A 23456-nucleotide genomic window follows, 5' to 3' on the forward strand; every position below is an offset into this window, starting at 1 on the left:
AGTCAAGTAGCACTTTAAAGACTAGCAAAATGGTTTATTAGGTCAGCTTTCGTGGGACAGACCCACTTCTTCAGACCATAGCCAGACCAGAACAGACTCAATATTTAAGGCACAGAGAACCAAAAACAGTAAGCAAGGAGGACAAATCAGAAAAAGATAATCAAGGTGAGCAAATCAGAGAGTGGAGGGGTGGGGGGCAGGTCAAGAATTAGATTGAGCCAAGTATGCAGACAAGCCCCTACAGTGACCCAGAAAGTTCCCATCACGATTTAAACCATGTGTTAATGTGCCGAATTTGAATATAAAAGACAGCTCAGATGCTTCTCTTTCCAAAACGGTGTGATAATTCCTTTTCAGTAACACACATACCTTTAGGTCATTGACAGAATGCCCCATTCCATTAAAATGTTGACTAACTGGTTTGTGGATCTGGAGTGTTTTGATGTCTGTTTTGTGCCCGTTGACCCTTTGTCTAAGGGAGTTAGAAGTCTGTCCAATATACAAAGCATCTGGGCATTGCTGGCACATGATGGCATATATGATGTTAGTAGAGGAGCATGAGAAAGTGTCTGTGATTCTGTGAGTAACCTGGTTAGGTCCAGTGATGGTATTTCCAGAGAAGATATGTGGACAAAGCTGGCAGCGGGCTTTGTGGCAGGGAAAGGTTCCACGACTGGTGTTCCTGGGGTACAGACTGTGGCTTTTAGTAAGGATCCTCATGAGGTTGGGAGGTTGTCTGTAGGAGAGTACAAGCATGTCACCCAGGGCCTTCTGGAGCGTGGCATCCTGATTAAGGATAGGTTGTAAGTCTTTAATAATTCGTTGCAGTGGTCTGAGTTGGGGGCTGTAGGTGATGACCAGTGGTGTTCTGTTCTTGGCTTTTTTGGGCCGATCTTGGAGTACCTGGTCTCTGGGTATTCGTCTGGCCCTGTCGATTTGTTTTTTTACTTCTCCTGGTGGGTAATTCAGGTTTATGAATATTTGGTAAAGTTCTTGTAGTTTTTGGTCTCTGTCAGTTGGATCAGAGCAAATGAGATTGTACCTAAGAGCTTGACTGTAAACAATGGATCTAGTCACGTGTGCAGGATGGAAACTAGAAGGGTGTAGATAAGTATAGCGATCAGTAGGTTTTCGGTACAGTGTGGTACTGATCGGGCCAAGTGATACTTGGGGATGAATGTTTTGAACAAGCACTTTTACAGTCAAGGTATCTGACACCCCTAGGAAGGGAGGAGGTATGGATGGTTCTGGAAATTGGATACCTCTTCCGGGTAATCTATCTCTGTAGTCAATAGAATAGTAGGAGGAAGAAGAAATAGACTATCTTTGTGATCTACAAGGGTGATAACAACAAGTGGTGTGCCTGCCCCTGTGGAGGTAAGGTGGGCCGGGGGATGATACATTATGCCCCCATGGTGATTTAGCTGGGGACCTAGGGCTATGGTTCCCTGAAAGAACCCTGTTTGGCTTTGCTCTTGCTTTACACAGTGCTGCAGGAGATTCCTGCTGCAGAAGGGAAGCTCTCCTTTGATCCAAGTGTGCCAGGAGAGAACGCAGCACTGCATGTTCCTCTGGCACCAGTCAGGAGTGTACCTCTTCAGGTGTTGGCTGAATGCGTAGATGGTGTCAAGAGCACTGCTGCTGATTTGGCTGAAGAGAGGTTTGTGGTCTTTGAAACTGACAAGGGCTTGGGCTTCTGCAAGCCCTAAGTCCCTGGTTTTTCTGAGGTACTCAGCATGGGCAGTGGGTCTATGTGGGAAGGTTTGATATAGCCTTTGCCACAGTGAGGAAACAAGATAGGGCGACCATATATGGGACAGGGAAACATGGGGTGAAGGGTGGCTCCTCCTGGCTGCACCAAGCCCCAGAAAGCAGCAGCAGATGCGGGTGCTCCCAGCAGCAGTGGGTGCTCTTGGCCCCAGAGCCCCGGGAAACCGGAAGGTGTGAACTCCCCACCTGGAGCCCTGGGAAAGCAGCAGCAGCAGTGGGCACTCTTAGCCTTGGAGCCCCAGGAAAGTGGCATCAGCGAGCACTCTTGCACCTGGAGCCACGGGAAAGTGGCAGCTATGGGTGCTACTGCCCCCGCCCCCACACCTAGCCCCCAAGGGCCTAATAAGTTGGGATGCCTTTTTGGAGTCCCAAATACAGGACCATCCAGCCTAATACAGAGTGGCGGATGGTCACCCTAAAGCAGGAGCGTACCTGACAGAAGGGACGCTGCTACCCAACATTGACAGCGGCTCCACCAGCAGCTGGGGCACTTTGTCAAACAAGAACATTTTCAGGCTCTGTTGTCTGTCCTTCCTTGCTCTTGCAATGAAGCGCATGCAAAGAGCATTTTGAGGTGAGATGTGCCTCCCCAAGACAATGGATACAATCCAAGTGATCGTCTCAAGCTGGCATTGGGTCCCAGCATTTCAAGCACTTTTTGAATCCAGCAACCAGAGACATGTTTAAGTTGTTTGTCGCTGGTTTGGTTTGTCTTTTTTCTCTGGTGGTCTTTTGCTTTGCTTGGGGGTTTTGTTTTTTTTTGTTTGTTTGTTTGTTTTGGGCAGGAGGGGTGGTTCCTCAGTTCCCGTCAGCGTTATATGCCATGAAGCAGTGAAATTGACTAAAAGCGGCAGGCTCCGGATTCTTGTTGTCTCAGTTCTTTTCTCCTTTTTTTTTTTCAGCTGCTCAGCACTCCCCGCCCCGAGGCAGTGTAATTGACTAGAAGTGGCAAGCTCCTGATTATTGTCCTTTCTGTTCTTTTCTTCTCCAATGGCTCAGTGCTCTATGCTCTGAGGCACTTAAATTGACTAGAAGTGGCAAGCTCCCACTTCTTGTTCTCTTTCTTCTTCTCTTTTCTTTGAATAACATGTTGTAAGATTTAACTGTTAAAGAACTAACAACTAACAGTGTCTTCAAACAACTAACTAATGTCCTATTTTCTGCCTACAGGTCTGAGGTGAGAGGACAGAGACACACTCTGGTTTTCTATTTTGAAATAATAAAGCCCTTCCTCAGGTCTAATCAGCTTTTCACTTCACTGGCAGATAGGCTGAAGGGACTCCCGGTGTCATCTCAGAGAACTTCATCCTGGATCACGACCTGCATTTGTACCTGCTACAGGCAGATAAAGATCACACTTCTGTCCATAGTGATGGCTCATTGAACAAGGGCACAAAAGTTGTCAACAGCTTTCCCAGAATGCTCTCTCTAGGAAATCCATACCTTCATGGCCCACTATGCCATCACCCAGCAAGCTCACCTTTGGAAGAGCTTGTTACAATCTACACATTCATGAACTCATTCCCACCTCCAAAGGTACTGCTTAGGAGTCATCTAACATGCAATGGACATGCGCATGAGCTCAAAGGGAAAAAAATGGTTACCTAGCTCTCATAACTTATCTGCTGCCCTTCAGGATGCACTTCTCATATTCATTCCATGTCCTACCCTCCTTCCACTCGGAAGGTCTGACAAGACAGACCTGAACATTGGGGATGAGGGACAGCATCTCTTATATCAGGTGTACAGGCACAACGTCATTGGATGCCAGAGCCAGCCCTACAGATACTACTTGGGGAATAAACTTTTGGCACCAGTGAATGTGCCAAGAACATAACCCCTAATATGGAACAGACATGAACAAGCACTCACAGACAAACTTATTAGTTTTACATGCAACAGTACATACTCTCCAGACAACACTTTTCTTAATCACTTCTCCAGTTTGGGTACACAAATCTCCCTTGCCTTTTTAGGAACACTCCTAATACCAATAGACATTCGGTTTAAAAAATACAGTGGGTGCTGTAAACAGCCCGAAAGGGAGAACTTGATACTGAAAATGGTCTTGCCTCATCACAAAATGCAGGTATCACAATGACATAGTTTGAAATGGTCTTATTAGAATACAGAAATGTTTGTTTTAAATACAGGGCTGTAAACCAACCATGAGGGAAGAGGATTGCCTAACTGCTGCTCTCAAAATATCAAAAAGATGGGAGAAATGATTCATCAATTGAAAGTCAAGCAATACCCTGTTTACTCATCATGGTGCCCACTAACTCATGAAATGTCAGTGCATATCTCCTACATTTTTTCCTAGGGTTATAAGGCCCCCAGAGCCTGTATCTGCCTCCAAATCCCACTAGTTTTTCCATTTCAGGCACAACTTTCTTCAACATTATAGGAGATTTATCAGGGTTCATGGATCGTATCAGACCAGTCTCTTGCAGACCTAGAGATTAAATCTCCTCTACACATGTTCAGAGAAGACCTGTCCCCAACATCAAGAATTACTGTTAAGAAGTCACAGAAGACCAATTAAGGCCATGGCTTCCATGGTGTCATCTACCAATCTATCCAAAAATCATATTCAGATCTGGAGGCATGTGTCTTTGTCCATATGGATCTGGATCAAAGAGGTGGCTTCATTTGTAATATTTCTGTGGCTTCTGTTCACAGAACAAATTCTTTCTCCAATACAAAACTGATCTCATTTCCAACAAACAAAAAAACCCAAAGTTGGACACAAAAATAATCTTGACTGAACAACGGAAATTGGAGAACAGCTCTTTTGTAGAGATCCACAGTCTTTGGAGTTGAAATAAAAGAATCATCCCTACAATCCTCTACCCATCCTCTCTCTCCTAGAGACAGTTTCTTTCTGGAAAAGGCTCAAGCAGATCTGATACCCTGACCACCTTGACTTCAGCAAAGATTTTCATAGTCTCCCTCAACATTCTTGTCCATAAGTTAAGGAAACATGGATTGGATCCTTGGACTATAAGATGGATAGAAAGCTGGCTTGACTGTCAGGCCCAATGGGTAGTGGTCAATGGCTCAATATCTGGATGGCAGTTGGTTTCAAGCAGAGCGCTGCAAGGCTCGGTTCTGGGGCCGGTGTTGTTCAACATCTTTATTAATGACCTGGATGAGGGACTGGATTGCACCCTCAGCAAGTTTGCAAATGACACAAAACTAGGGGGAGAGGTAGATTCCTTGTAGGGTAGAGAGAGAGAATCCAGAGGGACCTGGATAAACTGGAGGACTGGGCCAAAAGAAATCTGATGCAGCTCAACAAGGAGAAGTATAGAGTCCTGCACCTGAGGCAGAAGAATCCCAAGCACTGTTACAAGCTGGGGACAGAATGGCTCAGCAGCAGTACAATGGAAAGGGACCTAGGGGTTATGGTGGATGAAAGGCTGGATATGAGTAAACAGTGTGCCCTTGTAGCCAAGAAGGTTAACGGCATACTAGGGTGCATTAGGAGGAGCATTTCGAGCAGATCTAGAGAAGTAGTTGTTCCCCTCTATTTGGCACTGGTGAGGCCACATCTGGAATACTGTGTCCAGTTTGGGGCCCCCCAGTATAAAAAGTATGTGGATGTACTGGAGCAGGTTCAATGGAGGGCAACAAAAATGATTAAGGGACTGGAGCACAAGACCTATGAGGATAGACTGAGGGATTTGGGCTTGTTCACTTTACAGAAGAGAAGACTTAGGGGTGATTTAGTTGCAGCCTTCAACTTCCTGAAGGGGAGCTCTGAAGAGGAGGGTGAGAAACCATTCTCAATCATGTCAGATGGCAGAACAAGGAGTAATGGTCAGAAGTTGAAGAGGGAGAGGTGTAGGTTGGATATTAGGAAAAACTACTTCACCAGGAGGGTGGTGAAGCACTGGAATGTGTTGCCTAGAGAGGTGGTGGATTCTCCATCCCTCAAGGTTTAAGTCCCGGCTTGACAAGGTCCTGGCTGGGATGACTTAGTGGGGGTTGATCCTGCTTGAAGGAGGGGGGCTGGACTAGATGACCTCCTCAAGTCCCTTACAGCCCTATGATTCTATGATGGTAGCAGATCCAAAGACTGTATCCCCGCTTTTCCATGCAGCTGCATATTAATATTTGGTTCTTCATATTTAGTTTGTACAATAGAATACTTCACTCAAAGACTGATTCTCTTAAGAGGGGCAAACATTGTTGAGGACTAGTGACATCTGCCAAGATAGATAAATCATACTTAAGAGGATTGGTTTTAGACATTGAAACTGAAATCTCACAGGTTTTCCTCTTTCTCTGGGCCTAATCACTAGACCACAGTGTCCAACAAAGATTTTTTTTTTCTTTTTAAATCTGCAGAACTATCTAGGGATCATCTTCCTGGTTCCAAATGGGTTTGTAGACAAGGCTATTTTCAATACAATAGCTTGTAAACAATATTGTTTTCTTTCATTTTGAGGTAAATTTAAGCAAACTAAGCACATGGAGGATAAGTGCCCTTCCCCCAAACATGACAGGCTACAAGCTTGTGCACCACATGCCAGGAACATCCCTGGACAGGATACATTTCTTTTGAAAGAGAAGTTACTCACCTGTGTAGTAATGATGGTTCTTCGAGATGTGTCCTCGTGGGTGCTCCACAGTAGGTGACTACACAGCAGTGACCCCAAAAAAGGAGGTGGGTACCCAATTTATGTGCAGCTTGCCCTTGAAAGGACTGCTGTTGATAGGCGTGTATCCTCACCCGGTGCATGGCACAGTGCTGGGCAAACGTGTCGTAGGATGACCAAGTTGCCGCTCTGCAGATGTCTCTCAGAGCGACTCCCTTGAAGAAAGACGTCGACGCCGCCATCGCTCAAGTGGAGCGAGCCCTGGGCGGAACTGGCAGAGGAGTCTTGCGAAGCTCATAGCACAGTCTTATGCAGGATACGATGTGGTTTGAAATCCTCTGTGAAGATAGGCCTTCCCCTTTCAACCTGGGTGCGAGGGACACCAGGAGTCTGTCCGTTTTCCGGAAACGCTTAGTCCTATCTATGTAAAAGGCCAATGCCCTTCTCACACCTAATAAGTGCAGCCGTGCCTCCTTGCTGGAGTTGTGAGGCTTAGGATAAAACGAGGGTAATACTACCGGTTCGTTAATGTGGAACTCTGAAGAGACCTTTGGAACGAAGGCTGGGTGTAATCGTAAGACCACTGCTTCCTTTGAGAACACTGTGCAGGGCAGTGTGGCCATTACTGCTGCAAGCTCGCTCACCCGACGGGCTGATGTAATCACAAGAAGGAAGGTTGTCTTCGTGGTAAGTAACCGGAGGGGGACCATGGCCAATGGTTCAAAGGGCGGTCCCGACAGCATGTGGAGGACCAAGTCCAAGCTCCATGACGGCGCTAATGGTTTCCGAGGGGGATAGAGGTTTGCTAACCCCTTTAGGAACTGCGTGACAACAGGATGGGCGAATATGGTTGGCCCTTCCTCTTTGTGTCGAAAAGCTGATATAGCCACAAGATGAACCTTTAGTCAGGATAGAGAGAGCCCCTCTCGTTTGAGCTCCAGCAGGTAGTCCATAATTGCAGTTCTAGGAGCGTCCAGAGGTGTTAACTGCTTAGAAGAGCAACAGGAGGTAAATCGTGTCCACTTGTGCTCGTAAGTTCTTCTGATGGAAGTCCTCCGACAGCACTCCAGGACTTGCTTCACTCCCTCCGAACATGTGCTCTCTAAGGCGCTGAGCCATGGATTAACCATGCCTGTAGGCGGAGTCCCTGTGGATGTGGATGCATTATGGACCCCTGAGCCTGTGTGAGAAGGTCTGGTACTGCCGGTAGGGGGAGCGGTCGGCGACATGCCATGCGCAGAAGCAGCGGGAACCATTGTTGTCGGTCCCAGGTTGGGACTATGAGTATCATGTGTGCTCTCCCTTTTGGCTTTCTCCAAAACCTTGTGTATGAGTGTTGTGGGAGGGAACGCATAGAGTAGAGGACCCTTCCATGGGATCATGAAGGCGGTCCCCAAGAATCCCTGTCCTATGCCTGCTCTGGAGCAGTACTGGGGACACTTCTTGTTGTGAGTGGCAAACAAATCGATTTGGGGAAACCCCCATCTGTGAAATACTCGTCGGAGCAGGTTGGAACGGATCTGCCACTCGTGCGTGAGCGCAAAGCGTCTGCTGAGTTGGTCCGCCTTTACATTGTGGACACCCAGTAAGTATGAAGCTTTTAGGGTTATATTGTTGGCAATGCACCAGTTCCACAACCGGACAGCCTCCGCACAGAGTGCACGAGATCTGGCCCATCCTTGTCGGTTTATATAAAACATGGTAGAGGCGTTGTCGGTATTTATCCCGACTACTTTCCCGTGCAGGTAATTTCGAAAACGCCTGCACGCATTGAACACTGCTCTGAGCTCTAGTATGTTTATATGCAGCTTCTTCTCCACAGGGGACCATAAACTTTGAGTGACTTCGTTGCCAATGTGCGCTTCCCATCCCACATGAGATGCATCTGTTGTGAGAAAAACGGTAATTTGCGGTTGGCGGAAAGGCACCCCTACTAGCAGGTTCTTGGGGTCTGCCCACCATGCCAGTGACCTTCGCACCTCCATTGTGAGTGATACCATCCTGTGAACGGTATGGGCTATTGGTTTGTACACGCTCGCCAACCAATGCTGCAGGCTTCGCATGTGCAGTCTGGCGTTTTGTACCACAAACGTGGTGGTCGCCATGTGCCCCAACAGCTGTAGACATGTTAGGATTGGGACAGCGGGGCTGTACGTTATTACTTGTACCAGGGATTTGATGGTGCGAAAACGGGCATCGGGCAGGTATACCCTTGATGTAGCAGAGTCTATTCGTGCCCCTATAAATTCTGTATTTTGTGTGGGCTCGGTTTTTGACTTCGAGAGGTTGATGATGAGGCCCAGCAAGGCAAACGTGTTTGTGGTGATGTGCATCATTCGTAAGACCTCCACTTTGGAAGTTCCTTTCAGCAGGCAGTCGTCCAGGTATGGAAAAATGAAGACGCCTTGTCTGTGTAGATAACGCTGATACGACCGCCAGGGTTTTGGTGAAAACTCTGGGTGCTGAAGAGAGACCGAATGGGAGGACTCTATACTGGAAATGTTCTCTTCCTACTGTGAATCGGAGGAAATGTCTGTGCGCCGGATGAATTGCTATATGAAAATACGCGTCCTGTAAGTCAAGGGCTGCAAACCAGTCTCCATCATCCAGTGCTGTGATTATGGAAGCAATTGTAGTCATTTTGAAACGCTGTTTGCGCAAATACCAATTGAGGGCCCGTAAATCCAGGATTGGTCTCCAATCTCCTGTCTTCTTCTCTGTCAGGAAGTACCGGGAGTAGAAGCCTTTCCCCTGGAATTGTTCCGGTACTCTCTCCACCACCCCTATGAACAAGAGGTGGTCCACTTCCTGTTTTAACTTTGTGTGGTGAGAGGGATCCGTGAGAAAGGGCCTGGTGGGAGGGTTCGGTGGTGGCATGATTGAAAAGGGATCGTGTACCCCGTGGCTATAAATCCCCAATACCCATCTGTCTGTGGTGATGCTTTGCCATTGAGAATAGAACGGCTTGAGTCGATGGTGAAACGTGTTGAGTTTGGCACTGAGAGACGGTCTTGATTTTGCAGTCCCCGACGTACCCGTCAAACCTGCTGTCTTATGGTTTGTCCAGAGGGGGTGCGGCCCTGGTGGGGCCGATGTCTAGGGGCCCTGTACTGCTGTGGCTGTTGTTGGCGCCCCGGTCATACCCCCGTTGATACTGAGTACGCTGTGGTTGATAAGCGTAACGCCGTTGCTGAGGATAAAACTTCTTCCTCCTGTACGGCGGGGTGTATATACCCAGGGTCCTAAGTGTAGCTCTCGAGTTCTTGCTGGAGTGTAGGACCGAGTCAGTTGAGTCCGCAAATAACTTCTGCCTATTGAAAGGAAGATCTGCGATTTTTACTTGCAGATCCCTGGGAATTCCAGATGTCTGGAGCCACGATTCCCTGCGCATTACTACTGCAGTGGCTGTGGAACAAGCCACTGTGTCCGCTACGTCTAAGGCGATCTGAATTCCTGCTCGTGAAGCTGCATAGCCTTCCTGGACGATTCCTTTGAGGACCGGCTTTTTGTCCTCTGGAAGGAAATCCATGAGGGAGGTGAGTCTAGAATAATTGTCGAAATTGTGGTTCGACAAGTGAGCGGCGTAATTTGCCATTCGTAGCAGTAAGGTAGATGATGAGAAAACCTTTCTGCCGAGTAGGTCTAATTTCTTTGTGTCCTTGTCTGATCCCCTGGACCTATATTGTGACATTCTGGCTCTGTGTTGCGAGGATTCAACCACTAGTGAATTCGGCTGTGGGTGACTGAACAGAAATTCCATGCCCTTGGCAGGGACAAAATACTTTTTATTCCCCTCTTGTTTGTAGGAGGGATGGAGGCTGGAGTCTGCCATATGTTGGTGCTGGCTCCATAATCGCTTCATCCAATGGGATGGCGATCTTCGATGAAGCTGGAGGTCTGAGATTTTTGAGGAGCTTATAGTGTTTCTCCTGCACCTCTGCCACTTGAATGTCTTGTGATTGAGCCACCCTTTTGAACAACTCTTGAAACTGCTTTAGGTCATCTAGGGGACAGATATCTCCAGGAACAACTGCTTCATCTGGGGAGGACGAGGAGGCATCGCTGTGATACATTTCCTCTAAGTCCTCAGGCTCCTGACTCTGTTCACATGTTTGTACTTTCAAGGTTTCCAGATGGGGTTCCAGATCCTTTGAACCACTCTCTGACTGGGAAATTTGTGGTGTTCCCCCAGGGTGAGACTGTGTGCTGTGATGTCGATGAGGTGTTGACGGGGATCTACCCCGAGACCCAGATCCCCTGTGCCGATGTCCCGTATGGTAAGGACGGCCATAACAACAACGGCAAGGGCCCAGTGATGGGGACCTGGACCACGACCTGAAAGTGTAGACGGACGTGACCGTCGAGATGACACTGACGTAGGTGGGGATCCCCTGTGATAGTATTCATAGGGATCCCTGCTGGAAGTTGGTGAAAAATGTCCAAGCCCGGGGGATGGAGGCTGAAGGAATGGATATGGAAGCCTGAGGCAGGCTGTTGGAGTTGCTGCCCACTGAATCTCTGGGGGACAGCGAGGTGATAATGGCAGGGCAATGATCTCCAGGGAAGGGCTGCGGTGCCGGGTCTTAGTCTTTGCTTTCCTCCATTCGGGCACCGCAGGTGTTCCTATCAGCACCGGGGAGCTCGGCACCGTAGTTGGTGCCGTGCTCGGTTCCGTTGCTCCTGGTGCCGCGCTCGGTACCGCTGCCCTCGGTGCCGCTCGGATAGTCTCCTCCAGCACCGTTAGGCCCCGTGCCGGGTGCCCTCACTCCGGTGCTGTCAGTGCCACAAGGCTCGGTGCTGTGGAAGCCGGTGCCGACATTTCCGTTGCCTGCAGAGCCCTCGGTGCCGCCTCCTTAACAACTGGAGGCCCCTGCACGGGCACATGTGCCGCGGCCTTCCCACTATGAGAGGCCAGCGGGCCTGGGCCCTGTGCTCCGCTCGTCCTGCTCGTAGAGGTAACTGGCAGGAATCGAGCTGGTGAAAGCTTTTTCTTCTTCTGCACAGAGGAAGTCAGAGAAGCCACCTTCCTCTTGTGCGAGCCCGAAGAGCTCTCCTTATGGGGCTTCTCCGATGTGCCAGGCTGGAGGGCCTTGTTGAACAGAAACATTTTTAGCCTCATTTCCCTGTCCTTTCGTGCTCTAGCTGTAAGCGTAGAGCAATGAGGGCATTTCTGGGGGACATGGGCTTCCCCGAGGCACCGAATACATTTACTATGTCCATCTGAGGCGGGCATGGCCTCCCGGCATGATTCACAATTCTTAAAAACCTGGCGAGGACACGTTTAAGCTTTAAAGTCTTTAAGTGCTAACAGGGCACTTAGCAGATAATCAGTCCGGCAACAGATAACAGATAACAGCTAACAGGTAACTTTCGAGGCCTTCAGATAGCGGACCCGCCGGAGGTGGCCACCTCCGTCCTTTCTCTTGCTCTCTTTTCCTTTTAAAACTATGTACACTCTAACATAAACTACTATAATAACTAAGAAACAAGTTATAACTAGTCTCAGGCGTTGGAGCTGGAGTGGATTCCGTCTGCAGCCGTTGGCGGTTGAGAAGGAACTGGCAGGGACCGGATCGCGCACGTGACCGTAAGCGCGCGAAGGACTGACGCGCATCGGCGCATGCGTGACCCAATGGAGATGGCTGGAAATTTCTGATCTGCGGCACCGGGGCGAGCCCGACACCTACTGTGGAGCACCCACGGGGACCACTCGAAGAAGAAACCATGCTTCCTTTTTGTTTCCATCAACATCTACACCATTACTAGCTGCAACATTAAATTCTCTACAGCGATTAACAACTACGATTTTAACTAACAAATCATGGATCCAAGAGGATACTTGGCCTCCACATAAAAGGTTTAGCTGATCAAAGTTAGAAAGAACAGAGGGAGCTGGAGCGTAACACCCATTTTCTACTTCTGGCCCTGAACATTTGACATTCTCTAAGGGGGGAGAAGGGGGAGGAGCATGAGCACTGTAATGAGCGCTATTAGTTAAAGCTCTCTGGTCAGACTGTACCAGTTTAGAACACCTTGAGAGGGGGAATACACAAGGGACACAAAGAAAATATCCAATTTTAGAGGTACTAAGCTTAAGTATATCCTTTTAAATTGAGGACTTTACAGAAGAACAAAATATTACTTTAAGTGTGCACCTGTTCACCATTTTCCAAGTGATATCAGTGGTCTATATATGTGATAACTGTTTTCACAACAGACAACTGCGAGTTCCACATTATCGATATAAGCCTATGTACGGAAAACAGCTAATTTGCAGATGTCGCCACAATAGGCCCATATACATCTGTTTGGCCAGAAGCCCACAAAATAGACACCAGAGAACCCCCACTGCAACTCCACAAACATTTGTTCATCCTTAGAAGAAGGTGGGAAAAGAAGCAGTTACCCAACAAGGGGATGGAACTATGGAATAAGACTTCTGCATGGTATTCGCTCAGAGAAAATTACCTTCAACTACCAGTAGAAAAATTGTAACATAAAAATACTACATGTTGAAGCATTACCTAACCTCATGTAGCATTCTCAGATATCTTGTTACTGAGCCAGACGTTGGCAAAATCAGAAAGCCCAAGAATGGCTGACAATTAGTGAAGAAATCTATATATACAAAGTATGCAGCAATATTTCTCACAAATCCTCAAGCTCTGCATAATTAAATCCTCAAGCTCTGCATAAATTATACACCCTCTATCTTCTATGCAATTGCAAAGCTCACTATCTGAAAACAAAAAATGTGTAGGGCTGTCTACACAGTCCGTCATGTAATTTGGGAGTTGTAACTTTTTTCTTCTGAACATTTTTCATGGGATAATATATGGTCTTCGGATATTAAATAATAAATAAGCAGCATAAACAGATAACTCTTAAGAAACAAAGATGTCATATAAATCGTTACACACACACACACACACACACTTACTTACCTGTTGATTTTTTAACAAACTTTCCATAACCTATGAGAAAAAAAAATTAGAGTACCTAGAAATCAAGAAAACTCAAACGTGCCAGTGCAGATGAAACCATTCCAACATGCAATCCCACTCATAAATCTGAGATAACATAAAGAACAGTTGGTCAAGGCCCAGTGGGGTGTCAAAATCTCTGCTTTTCAAGGAAAGGCAAAACAAAGAAAAAGTGTACCTTTGACACTGGCGCTTTCCACTGTGTATAAGTAATCCATGTAAAAGGCACCAAACCTCTGCATTCCAGCTATCTCTGAGTATGTCTCCTATCAACAAAGCAAAGCAAATAAAAAAAAAGTTGGACTAGTATCAAAGATTTTACACACACACTTGTTTGGGTTTGTGCATGAACACACAGAAAGGCTTATCAAAACAGAAGGCAGAGGTTCTCTCAAAGAATTTAACTTTCCGATAGGTAATCTAACTGCTATTGCACGTAACATAAAAGGGAGACCCATAATTCTGCTTGACATTTTGACCACTTTGTCAATAACACATAGTTTAGTAATACCTTTTAAGGAGTAAATATTCTTCACATGACCACCTGCATCCCAGCAGACAAATCTAATATTGTAAAATTGAAACTTAATTCAAAAACTTAGTAAGTCAGTATATCACGATTTTTACAAAATCTGATTGTATTTTCATACAAGAAATAGAAGTACAGAAAGCCTGCCAAGAAAAGGGCATTTTTCATGAAAGGGAAATAAATGAGATTCATGAACAATCATAAATATTTGGGATTGGGGTTTTACCAATTTCATTCTGTTGTTGCATCACTAAATTCACACCTATATCACTGCCCTTTTATATATATATATAAGCAGTATAATAAAACCATAGACATTAAGACTGGAAAGGACCTCAAAAGGTGACCTATTCCATTTGCCCCTCTCCCTCCCCCATACTGATATAGGACCAAGTATAGCTAGACAATCCCTGCCAGGAGCTCATCCAATCTCTCTTTAAAACCTCCACTGACGGGGATTCCACCACCTTCCTGGGAAACCTATTCTAGTACTTAATTACCCTTAGAGTTAGAATATTTTTACCTAAATACCTAACCTAAACCTTCCTTGCTGCAGATTAAGCCCCATTACTTCTTGTCCCACCTTCAGAAGACATGGAGAAAAAAAATCATCATCATACTCTTCATAAAAGCCTTGACATATTTGCAAAAGTATTTGATTCTTCTGCAGTTTTCCTTTCTCAAAATTAAAAACATTCCCAGCTGACTCCCTTCCTCGGAGGTCGTGTTTTCTAAATCTTTCATCACTTTTAATCCCTTTCTGCAGTACCACTGCTTAGCCAGTTAGTCTCCAGTTTGTACACAGGCATTTGATTTTTCTCACTTATGTGTAGTACTTATTTTTATTAAATTTGATCATGTTGATTTCAAACCAATTCTTCAATTTGTCATGGTTATTTTGATTTCTAATCCTGTCCTGCCCCACTGCCTTGTGGGTTATCCTGGGAAGGAGCAAGACTAACGGAGTAAACCCTGACAGAAAATCCAGAGGGGAGTCCTAAAGCGGTTCTGTGTCAACTTCTGGCATTGACCCAGCAACTCCTGCAGCTGAGCTGGTACCAGACATAGAGGTTATCCTCTCCTTTGGACTATATCAGTAAAGCCGAGAGGGGGACACTGGCGTCTGGGCAGTTCAGGGTCCCAAAAATTGCCCAGGCTCGTGCCTGGAGAGGTACTCCAGCATCGCTTAACAGCGTTGAACCAACACAGGAGGTAACAGACACCGGTTATAAGCTCTTGCTCGATTGGCATAGAGAACAAGCGCCAGGGGTTGCCTTTGACCATGGGGGAGATCATCGCATCTCACTGGACAGTCATTGCCCGCTTCAAGCTGGGCAGCCTTCAGCCAGTAGGGTACTGTCCCGCCACAGTTCACCTGCCTCACTGGGTGCATGAGGCTTAAAGTTCCCAAATCTGACAAGTGACTGAAATTTGAGCACCAGGCAAACCAATAAGAAAGTCAACAAGAAAAGGAAACCATCCAAGTTTTAAGCTTGCTTGCTGGAATGTGCAGACCATGATGACCGGTTTGACTGAATATCTTCAGGACATAAGTGACACCTGAAAGACTGCTGTCATCAATGAGGAACTGAAAGAGGCTCCAAGTTGACATTGCTGCTCTGCAAGAGATGCAACTCACAGATTTGGGATCTCTGAAGGAAAAGGACCACACCTTTTTCTGGCAAGGTAAAGCCCAAGAAGAACCCAGGGGGAATGGTGTTGGCTTTGCCATCAGAAACGCCCTTCTACAAATGGTGGAATTAGTCATGGGTGGATCAGAAAGACTCCTTCAGGTCATACTTCAAACTTGCGCCGGTCCTGTCCACCAGATCAGCGCTTACGCTCCAACCCTGTACACCACACCAGAAGTAAAAGACAAGTTCTATGACGTGCTTAGTGCTGCCATAGCGCAAATACCTGCTCGCGAACAACTGTACATTTTGGGTGACTTCAATGCGAGAGTTGGAGCCAATCATGACTCATGGCCTTCCTGCTTAGGCCACTTCGGTGTGGGAAAAATGAATGAAAACAGACAGTGTCTTCTCAAAGTTTGCACGTACCACAATCTGTGCATCACAAACATATTTTTCCAAACCAAGCCACAACACAGAGTTGATGGGAATAAGGAGACTTCGAAGTAGGCGGGGTCCTTTCAAAAAGGAGCCCAGTCAGGACGAGACGCACATCAATTTTGAAGTGCCGCGGCTGCCCGCATGCTAATGAAGCGCTGAATATGCACTTCATTAGTAAACTTCATTTGCGTGGCCATTTCGAAGTTTGGGGCTCGTGCAGACGTAGCCATTATGTCAAAAGCCTTACTAAAATCAATTACACCTACAGTTTTTGTCATATTTAATAGACCAGTGATTCTCAAACTTTATTTGATTGCACCCCTCTTTATTGGTGTCTAATAGTTTGTGCCATCCAGCAGTTTCCTGGTTAGGCACCACTGCACTCCAGCCATCCAGCTCTGAACATGCATACTATCTTTCCCCACAGCTTGAGAATCTCTGCAATAGGCCTGGAATCCAATCAGAAAAATAAATTAGGTTGGTTTGGCATGACCTGTTCTTGACAAAACCAGGCTACCTATTCCTTTTCACTGTATTATCCCATAGGTGCTTACAAACTGATTGGCTAATAACTTGCTCAAATACCTTTGAATATCTTGGCATTAGGCTGACTAAAACAGAATTTCCTGAGTCCTTTCTAAAGGATGTTAGCCCTTTTCCAGTCCTTTCAGACCACATTCATCCTCCACAAGTTCTCAAATATAACTGCTAATTGTTCCAAAATTATCTCAGCTGGTTCCTTAAGTATCCTATGGTGAAGTCAGTCATACACTCAAATTCAATACATCTAATTTATCTAAATATTCTTTAACAGGATCTTCCACTATGCTGTATTGTGCTCTTTACCTCTTTTGTTAATGCTAATCATGGTTGGTATCTGGTTAAAACAACTGAACTTTCTAGTGACAACTGACGCAAAACACGTATTCAACACTTCAGCCTTCTTGATGTCATATTAACTAACTTTTGTTTCCCACTAAATAAAGGACCTCAGCCCTGTGTCATCTTCCTCCTGCTCCTAACGTATTTACTGTGTAATCCATTTGGTGCCTTCGCCTTTCTGATTTTGTTCATACATGCTTCCAATATTCTTTTGTACTAATCCATAGTAGTGTGTCCATGTTTCCCCTTCTGGTAGGACTCCTTTTTCATTTTCACCTCATGAAAGATATCCTGGTGCATTCATAATGGCCTCTTACTACGCTTTCTATGTTTTCTTTACATTCAGATACACTGCTGCTGTGTATTAAATTCTACCTCCGAGAAACTGACAGCTTTTCTGAACTCCTTTTTCTTTTAGATTTTCTTCCCAAGAGACTTCATCTATCCGTCCTGAATTTGTTAAAACCCAAGTGTGATCCCTCCATCAGAAGATCCTCTGGTTGGTTGCAAGCCATTCCCCACCTACTTTAAGGTTCCCCTCCCCTGCTTCTTCCACTGACACTCCCCATCAATCCTGCACAATACTACCCCCAGTGGTCCTGTGCCCAGCTCCGTTCCTTCCACAGTCTTTCAACCCCAGCAATGCCCTGCACGGCTCTACCCCACATCAGGCCCAGAACCAGGTTGGCCCCATCCCCTGCCCAGCTGCACCCGCCCCCATCCTGTGGCCCTGTGCTCCGCAACTGCTCAGCTCCTTTCTCCCAGCCATCCTTGCCTACCTCTGCCCTCATCCCTCCACTCTTTTATCTTCCTAACCCAGTTCCTCCACCCTGCTCAGTCCTCATTCCCCACAGTCCTGTACCCGGCTTTGCCCGAGGGCTAGGGACCCTCCTTCTCTTCACAGCCAGCCCCACTTCATTCCCAGCTCAGATCTCCTCTCCCCACTCACTCACTCATATGGTTACCATCTCCAGGTCCTCCCCTCATCCTGCAGTGCCACAGATCTCAGCTCAGGGGCTCACCTTAGTCTCTGTCATACCAGGCCCTGATGCAATTGCCCCCTTTGACCCCCTCCGTTGGCGAGCCAGAATATAGCACTTGTTTTCAAGAGCTCACTAGTACATATGAACATATGTCAACAAAAGGCGTTCTGCTGCGAGCATAGCTATTCCAGTTCCCCTATGGAAACAGAGGCACTCTTCTATTAGCACAGATAAGGCCATACTGTGAATTCTGCCAGCATGGCTATGTCACCTAGAATGCGTAATTTTTGTACACCCCTCAGCAATGCCAGAAAAACTATGTAGTGCAGACCAGATCTCACACTCCTCCTGGGTGCCTAAAACTCTTTGTGAAAATTGGGGCTTCAGAACTTTTCAAAATTATACTCGGAATATGCAGCCTCAAACAGATTTGATTCAGAACAGTCCTCACTGTCCAGTAGATGACCTCTCCATGAATGAGAAGAAAATTGAGAAGTGCACCCTCCCGCCTCCCCTCCGCCCCCCACACACCCTTTTGATTTATATAGTTCACTGTAGTGGCGATATCACTGATGATGGTCTCTGTATTGATGAGTATGAGGGTAACAACAGAGGTGAGTATCTGGTGAGGAAGAGCAGGAAAGAGTGCCTCCTATGTCCATGATGACAGAAAAATGATAGGTAAGAAAGTCTGGAAGACTGCGAATGCGAAGGAGATGTCCAATGGGTGTAACTCCAAGCATGGTGTGGTTGCTCCAGAACAGGTGAGGGTGGTTTCAGAAAAGGTGAAGGTGGAGATATGGGTTGTTGAATGGCTGAAGGTAGCTGGGGGTGGGGGTGGGGAGGGGGGACAGGGAGGTACAGGTGACTGAGAAAAGGTTGCCATGACAACTGATCGAGGTGATGGACTACAGTGCCAAGTGTTGGCCTGTGCCTTCCTTGGTTCCTGTTGCAAATTGAAGCCTGTTGGCACCTGTCTTACTTGCACCAGACACACCACCATGTCTGGTGTCACAATCAGTGCTGCAACTTTCAGTGCAAGTTCAATAACCGTCAGTGCTGCGGCTATAGCGTGAGGTGCCAGCGTGGACTGCCTTGGTGCTGTGGAATCTTTAGCTGTCAGCACCACTGAAGTTTGGGAGTCTCCTGGTGCCAAGCAAGATTTGTGCGCTGGAACCAGCACTACTGATTTCTTTGTCTTAGGCCGTTTGTCCTCCTTAACAGGTGAGGGATCTCAGCTCTCAACACTACTCACCTTGACACCAGGTAAAACAGGCAAAGATTTATTGGGAGATAATTTCCTTTTCTTATGGCCATCAGGTGAGACTGATGAAGCTGCTTGGTGGTTCTGACTCACTCTCATGCCCTCAGGGGATGGTTGATCAGAACTGTCAGGTTCAAGGGCTTTCTCAAAGAGATCATTCTCAGTCTCATTTATCTTTCCATATTCTCGCCATGAGCTTGGAACATACAGGCACTTGTGAGGCACATGAGATTCTCCCAGGCAACATATGCATTGTGAATGACCATCCAAAGCCAGTATTGCCTCCCAGCAAGAATCATGTTTTTTAAAAACGGTCACAGGCATTATAATGGAATAGAATGGAATATATAAAAGACTACAGATGTTACAGAACTATTATCAACACAACGAACTATGAATAATAACTTGGTAAAAACTATACACAGAAAATTATGAAGATCAAATTTCTGTTTCAGACATGCTACTGAGGACCACAGGAAAAAGTCCATCTGCAGTTGAGGGCAGTTGAGAGGAACCAACTCAAACCAGATAGCACATGCGACCAAAAGCATGCAAAGGGTCCAGCGCATTCCTGCATGTGCACGGTCCAGCTAACCACTGCTCTGAAAATCCGGGCAATCTGACACCTGATGGGGATCACTCAAAGAAGAATCAGCATTACACATCAGAGCATGAAGCATACCTGAGCAGAATGACTCAGGACAAATTAATTTTACCTCCTTTGAAACAGTAGATTGTTTCTAGCTAAAATAATTCTTCTTCACTAATGAATTTTGTGCATAGTTTAATTCTCACAAATTTGTTTTTCCTGGTACCCCATGTTGCACAATAAATTTTCCCTGAACGATTTCTAATTTGTGGGCATCATACAGCAGAGTTTTTTTTAACTGTTAAATGTTATATCTCTTTTCTCCCTTATGTGGAAACCATATTCGTTATTCAACTGATTCAATTTCTTAAACTCTGTGTACAAATCTCATAAAACAGGACGAGAACCAAAAAAGTAATATAATGTGGAAAATTAATGAATCCCATATAAACTAACCAAAAGTAGCAGCATGTTGCTCTCAAACAGACCAAAACAACAATGGTGAAAACGAAATGCAAAAGGATATCTGTTCCAGCAATTCTAAGAATACCATGTTTCCCAATGGGAATGAAAATTTTTTACACATTGGACAAATAACTGCTAACATCTATTAGTGAACTTGAGATAATCCAATTTACAGTGAAGCATTTCAGGCTGAACCTCTCCAAACTGGCACACTCTGATATGGTAAGACCCATGGTCTGGCATGATTTTAGTTAGCTAGATGTCCACTTTTCATGGGTGTAGCCAAGTTTCCTGCAGTCCCATAACACTTGTTTACAGCCACCAGTCCTGGCTCCCAATGTTCTGTGCTGTTATTTAGCTCTAATTTACTCCTAAATGTCTTCTAGCAACCCAGTAAGCAGTGGAAGTGTTGGTAATGCTGCTAGACAATATTGACCTCCTGTGGTTCAGCTAATTCTCTGATTCAGCATCAGCCAGGTCCTGATGGTGCCGGACTAGAAAGGTTCAACCTATATACTGATATTTTACTGAAGAGGTTAAAAACATGTTAAGTAACACAATAGCTGTCCAAATAAGCAACCTCACTATCACCAAAGACAAAGACAGAATTAGCAGTACAGCTTGCAAATAGATATGATATGCAAGGATAACAACATTTACATTCTTCCAGGAATGGGCTCTTTAAGACAGCAGTTCCCAAATTGTGGTCAATAGATCATTGGTAGATTTAAAGAGCACTTTTTAGATACAAGAAGGTGGTGGTCATCTTCATTTTTTATTTCTTCTGCAGACAAAGACTTTAAAATTAATACGGCTACTATGTGCTCAAAACTTCTGAAAAATAAGATCACTTATTTAGGTGCCTTCTTTTCTCAAGTATCCTCTGAAAATACATACTGAGGGCTAAATTTGCCCTTTTTGAGTGACAGGAAGGCCACTTGTAGAGCATGCTCCTATTCAGCATACGAAAGGGTAACAGGATCTGCTATTTACAAAATACATATATTTCAAAATCCATTGGAAAAAATTAATTCTCTAACCTTATGATGAGCTGCATCCAAAATAAATTCTGCACGTATACCATTATTTTCCGGACTTCTGTAATCAAACAGTGAATTTGTAAGGTAGGTCATTCCTTTTGTACTCAGATTTTCTCCACAACTGAAGAAGTAGGCCTCCTTAAAAGGTGGGTTATTTTTTAAAAAGAGAGACAGAGAACGAAAGGGAGTAAGAGAGAGACAAGAGGGCAACATGGTTAGTACGACCAAATGTTTTTTTGTTTCTTCATACAATGATGTGCATGAAAAATACACAAAAGACCCCATGAAAACTTGAAAGAGGACCATAAATCCACTCCATAGTTTTTGATGAAAATATTGGTTTGGCTCAAGCTATTAAACCAACTGTTTAACTAGATTTAAGACTTTTTCTTATATACAAGATAATAAAAACATCTTGGCTAACAACTCCACTGTTCTGTAGTTCATTAGCCCACAATACTGTGAACTTGATAAGAAAAGTGATAAGCCTCAAATTTCTCAGCAAGGGGTATGCAGACTGAACAAGTGGATGGTGGCCATGACTCCTTCAAATCCAGGCAGTTTCACATCCATCTGTTCCTCAAAGAGACCATTCCCCTCAAACAAGAGGTTCTGGATGGAGGACTGTATCTCTTGGGACTGGACCATGGCTTGAAGCCAGGATCTGCACCTCATGACCACCACTGACATAACCCTCCTGAGCTGCTGAATCAGCCATGTCCCACCCGATTTGGAGAGAGCATCTTACCACTCTCCTCCACCAGAGCCCTGAATTCTTGAGTCAAGCGATGGGGCAAGAAATCCTTGAACTTACAGAGGGAATCCTATTATTTGAAATATCTCCCCAAAAGAATCTAGTGTCCTGCAAACCTGAACTGAAAGCTGACCATTGAATAATTCTTCCTTCCAAAAAGGCTCATTTTTGGGGCAGAATAGGTATGCCCCCCTGTGGCTCTCTCACTGGCCAAGGTGGGAGGGGTACTGGAGAATACTCAAGCCTCTTTGCTGAGACAAAATACTTCTTTTCAGCTTTCTTGGAGATCAGTGGGATTGAAGATGGAGTATGCCAGAGGATCTTGGCTATCTCTAAGTCTCCACTGTGCACCAGAATACGTCTGACTGCTCCACCATCTCTCTCAGCTTCTAGGCCTAAGTTCATGGCCACCCTGCATGTCATGCCTTGTGATCCTTATCTGGAGTCAACAATGACTGGACCTCAAGGGGAGGATCCAGTGAATCATCCCTCATGGGACAAAGGGTTTTTGGGAGGTCTGACTGCGCTTGGTGCACCAACCCTGATGGCACAGCTTGCTTTTCTGAAACAGTGATCAAAAGATTGGTGTGGAGTGGCATTGGCATAAGTGGCTTGCTCCAAGGCCCCCCAGTAGGGTCTCTGTGCTTGTCACTGGCCTTGTGGAACATTGCAGAGCTTGAGAGAGCTTCAGTTGACCAGTCACACTGGTACTGCTGCGCAGCAATGTGCTGAACTCTTTCCTTGCTGCAGAAATCCCCTTCCGGTGACCACAGTGGATTCATTGACATCTGAATCAAGAATCTAACTATTGCTCCGGGTGAATAATGCCTTGAATATGCAGATGGGTGCCAGGAGAAGAGAGGACTGTTCCCACAATCTACTTAACAGCAACCTATGCCATGGAGATGGTTGTCAGGAGGATGACCAGTGCAGGCTTAAATGGTAACTGATGCCTCCCTCTGGGAAAACCTCATCAAGAGGCTAAGACTAAAAGTGTGGCACCAGCAATCTAAAGCAGAAAATCATTGCCCAGAGCTGCTGCAGTGGCCTGTGGCATGCTCACTAAGAGTGCTGCTTCAATTTAAGGGACAGACGGGAGTATACACACCATCTGAGGGGTTATTGTGACTCGCTTGCCTTTGTGAGGAGGCTTTGCCAGATACATTGTATCACACAATGCCAGCTTGCTTTCTGGATGCCATGAGGGCCAAGGAAGGTGTTGGACTCATAACATGCCTAAACCCCTATCCCTCCCTGGAGTCACCTAATGGGACTAGAAGGCCCCCCCTAAGGAAGGCACCACCATTTAGCACCAGGGAGGGAGGCATCTCAACAGCCTTTATCCAGTGCCTCTTAGACTCTTATCTAGTGCCAGGAAGTAATGTTTCTTTGACACCTTTTTGGGCACCAGCAAAGGGGAGCATTGCTAATGGTACATGTCACACCAAGGCCAAAGTGCTAGCAGTCAAGTCTAGCCAGGATGGCTCTGAAGCCAGGAGGAGGGCAGCCTCATGAGGAGGA

General features: G+C 45.9%; 1 protein-coding gene across 10 annotated transcripts in view; it reads right to left on the minus strand.

Annotated features, from left to right (window-relative positions):
* Window positions 1-23456, minus strand: part of VPS13B (vacuolar protein sorting 13 homolog B) — a 903527-nt gene that overhangs the window by 706869 nt on the left and 173202 nt on the right. For all 10 annotated transcript variants that reach the window (XR_012644370.1, XM_074986872.1, XM_074986870.1 and 7 more), the window contains 2 exons: window positions 21182-21319; window positions 13536-13623 (listed from right to left, as the gene is read on the minus strand). Coding sequence is in view for 9 of the 10 variants with exons in the window: in XM_074986872.1 (XP_074842973.1) it covers window positions 13536-13623; window positions 21182-21319 (226 nt within the window). In the remaining variant the exon portion in view is untranslated. The remainder of the gene's footprint in view (window positions 1-13535; window positions 13624-21181; window positions 21320-23456) is intronic.

Source organism: Carettochelys insculpta, chromosome 2 (assembly GCF_033958435.1).
Source record: "Carettochelys insculpta isolate YL-2023 chromosome 2, ASM3395843v1, whole genome shotgun sequence".
Classification (NCBI taxonomy): domain Eukaryota; kingdom Metazoa; phylum Chordata; order Testudines; family Carettochelyidae; genus Carettochelys; species Carettochelys insculpta.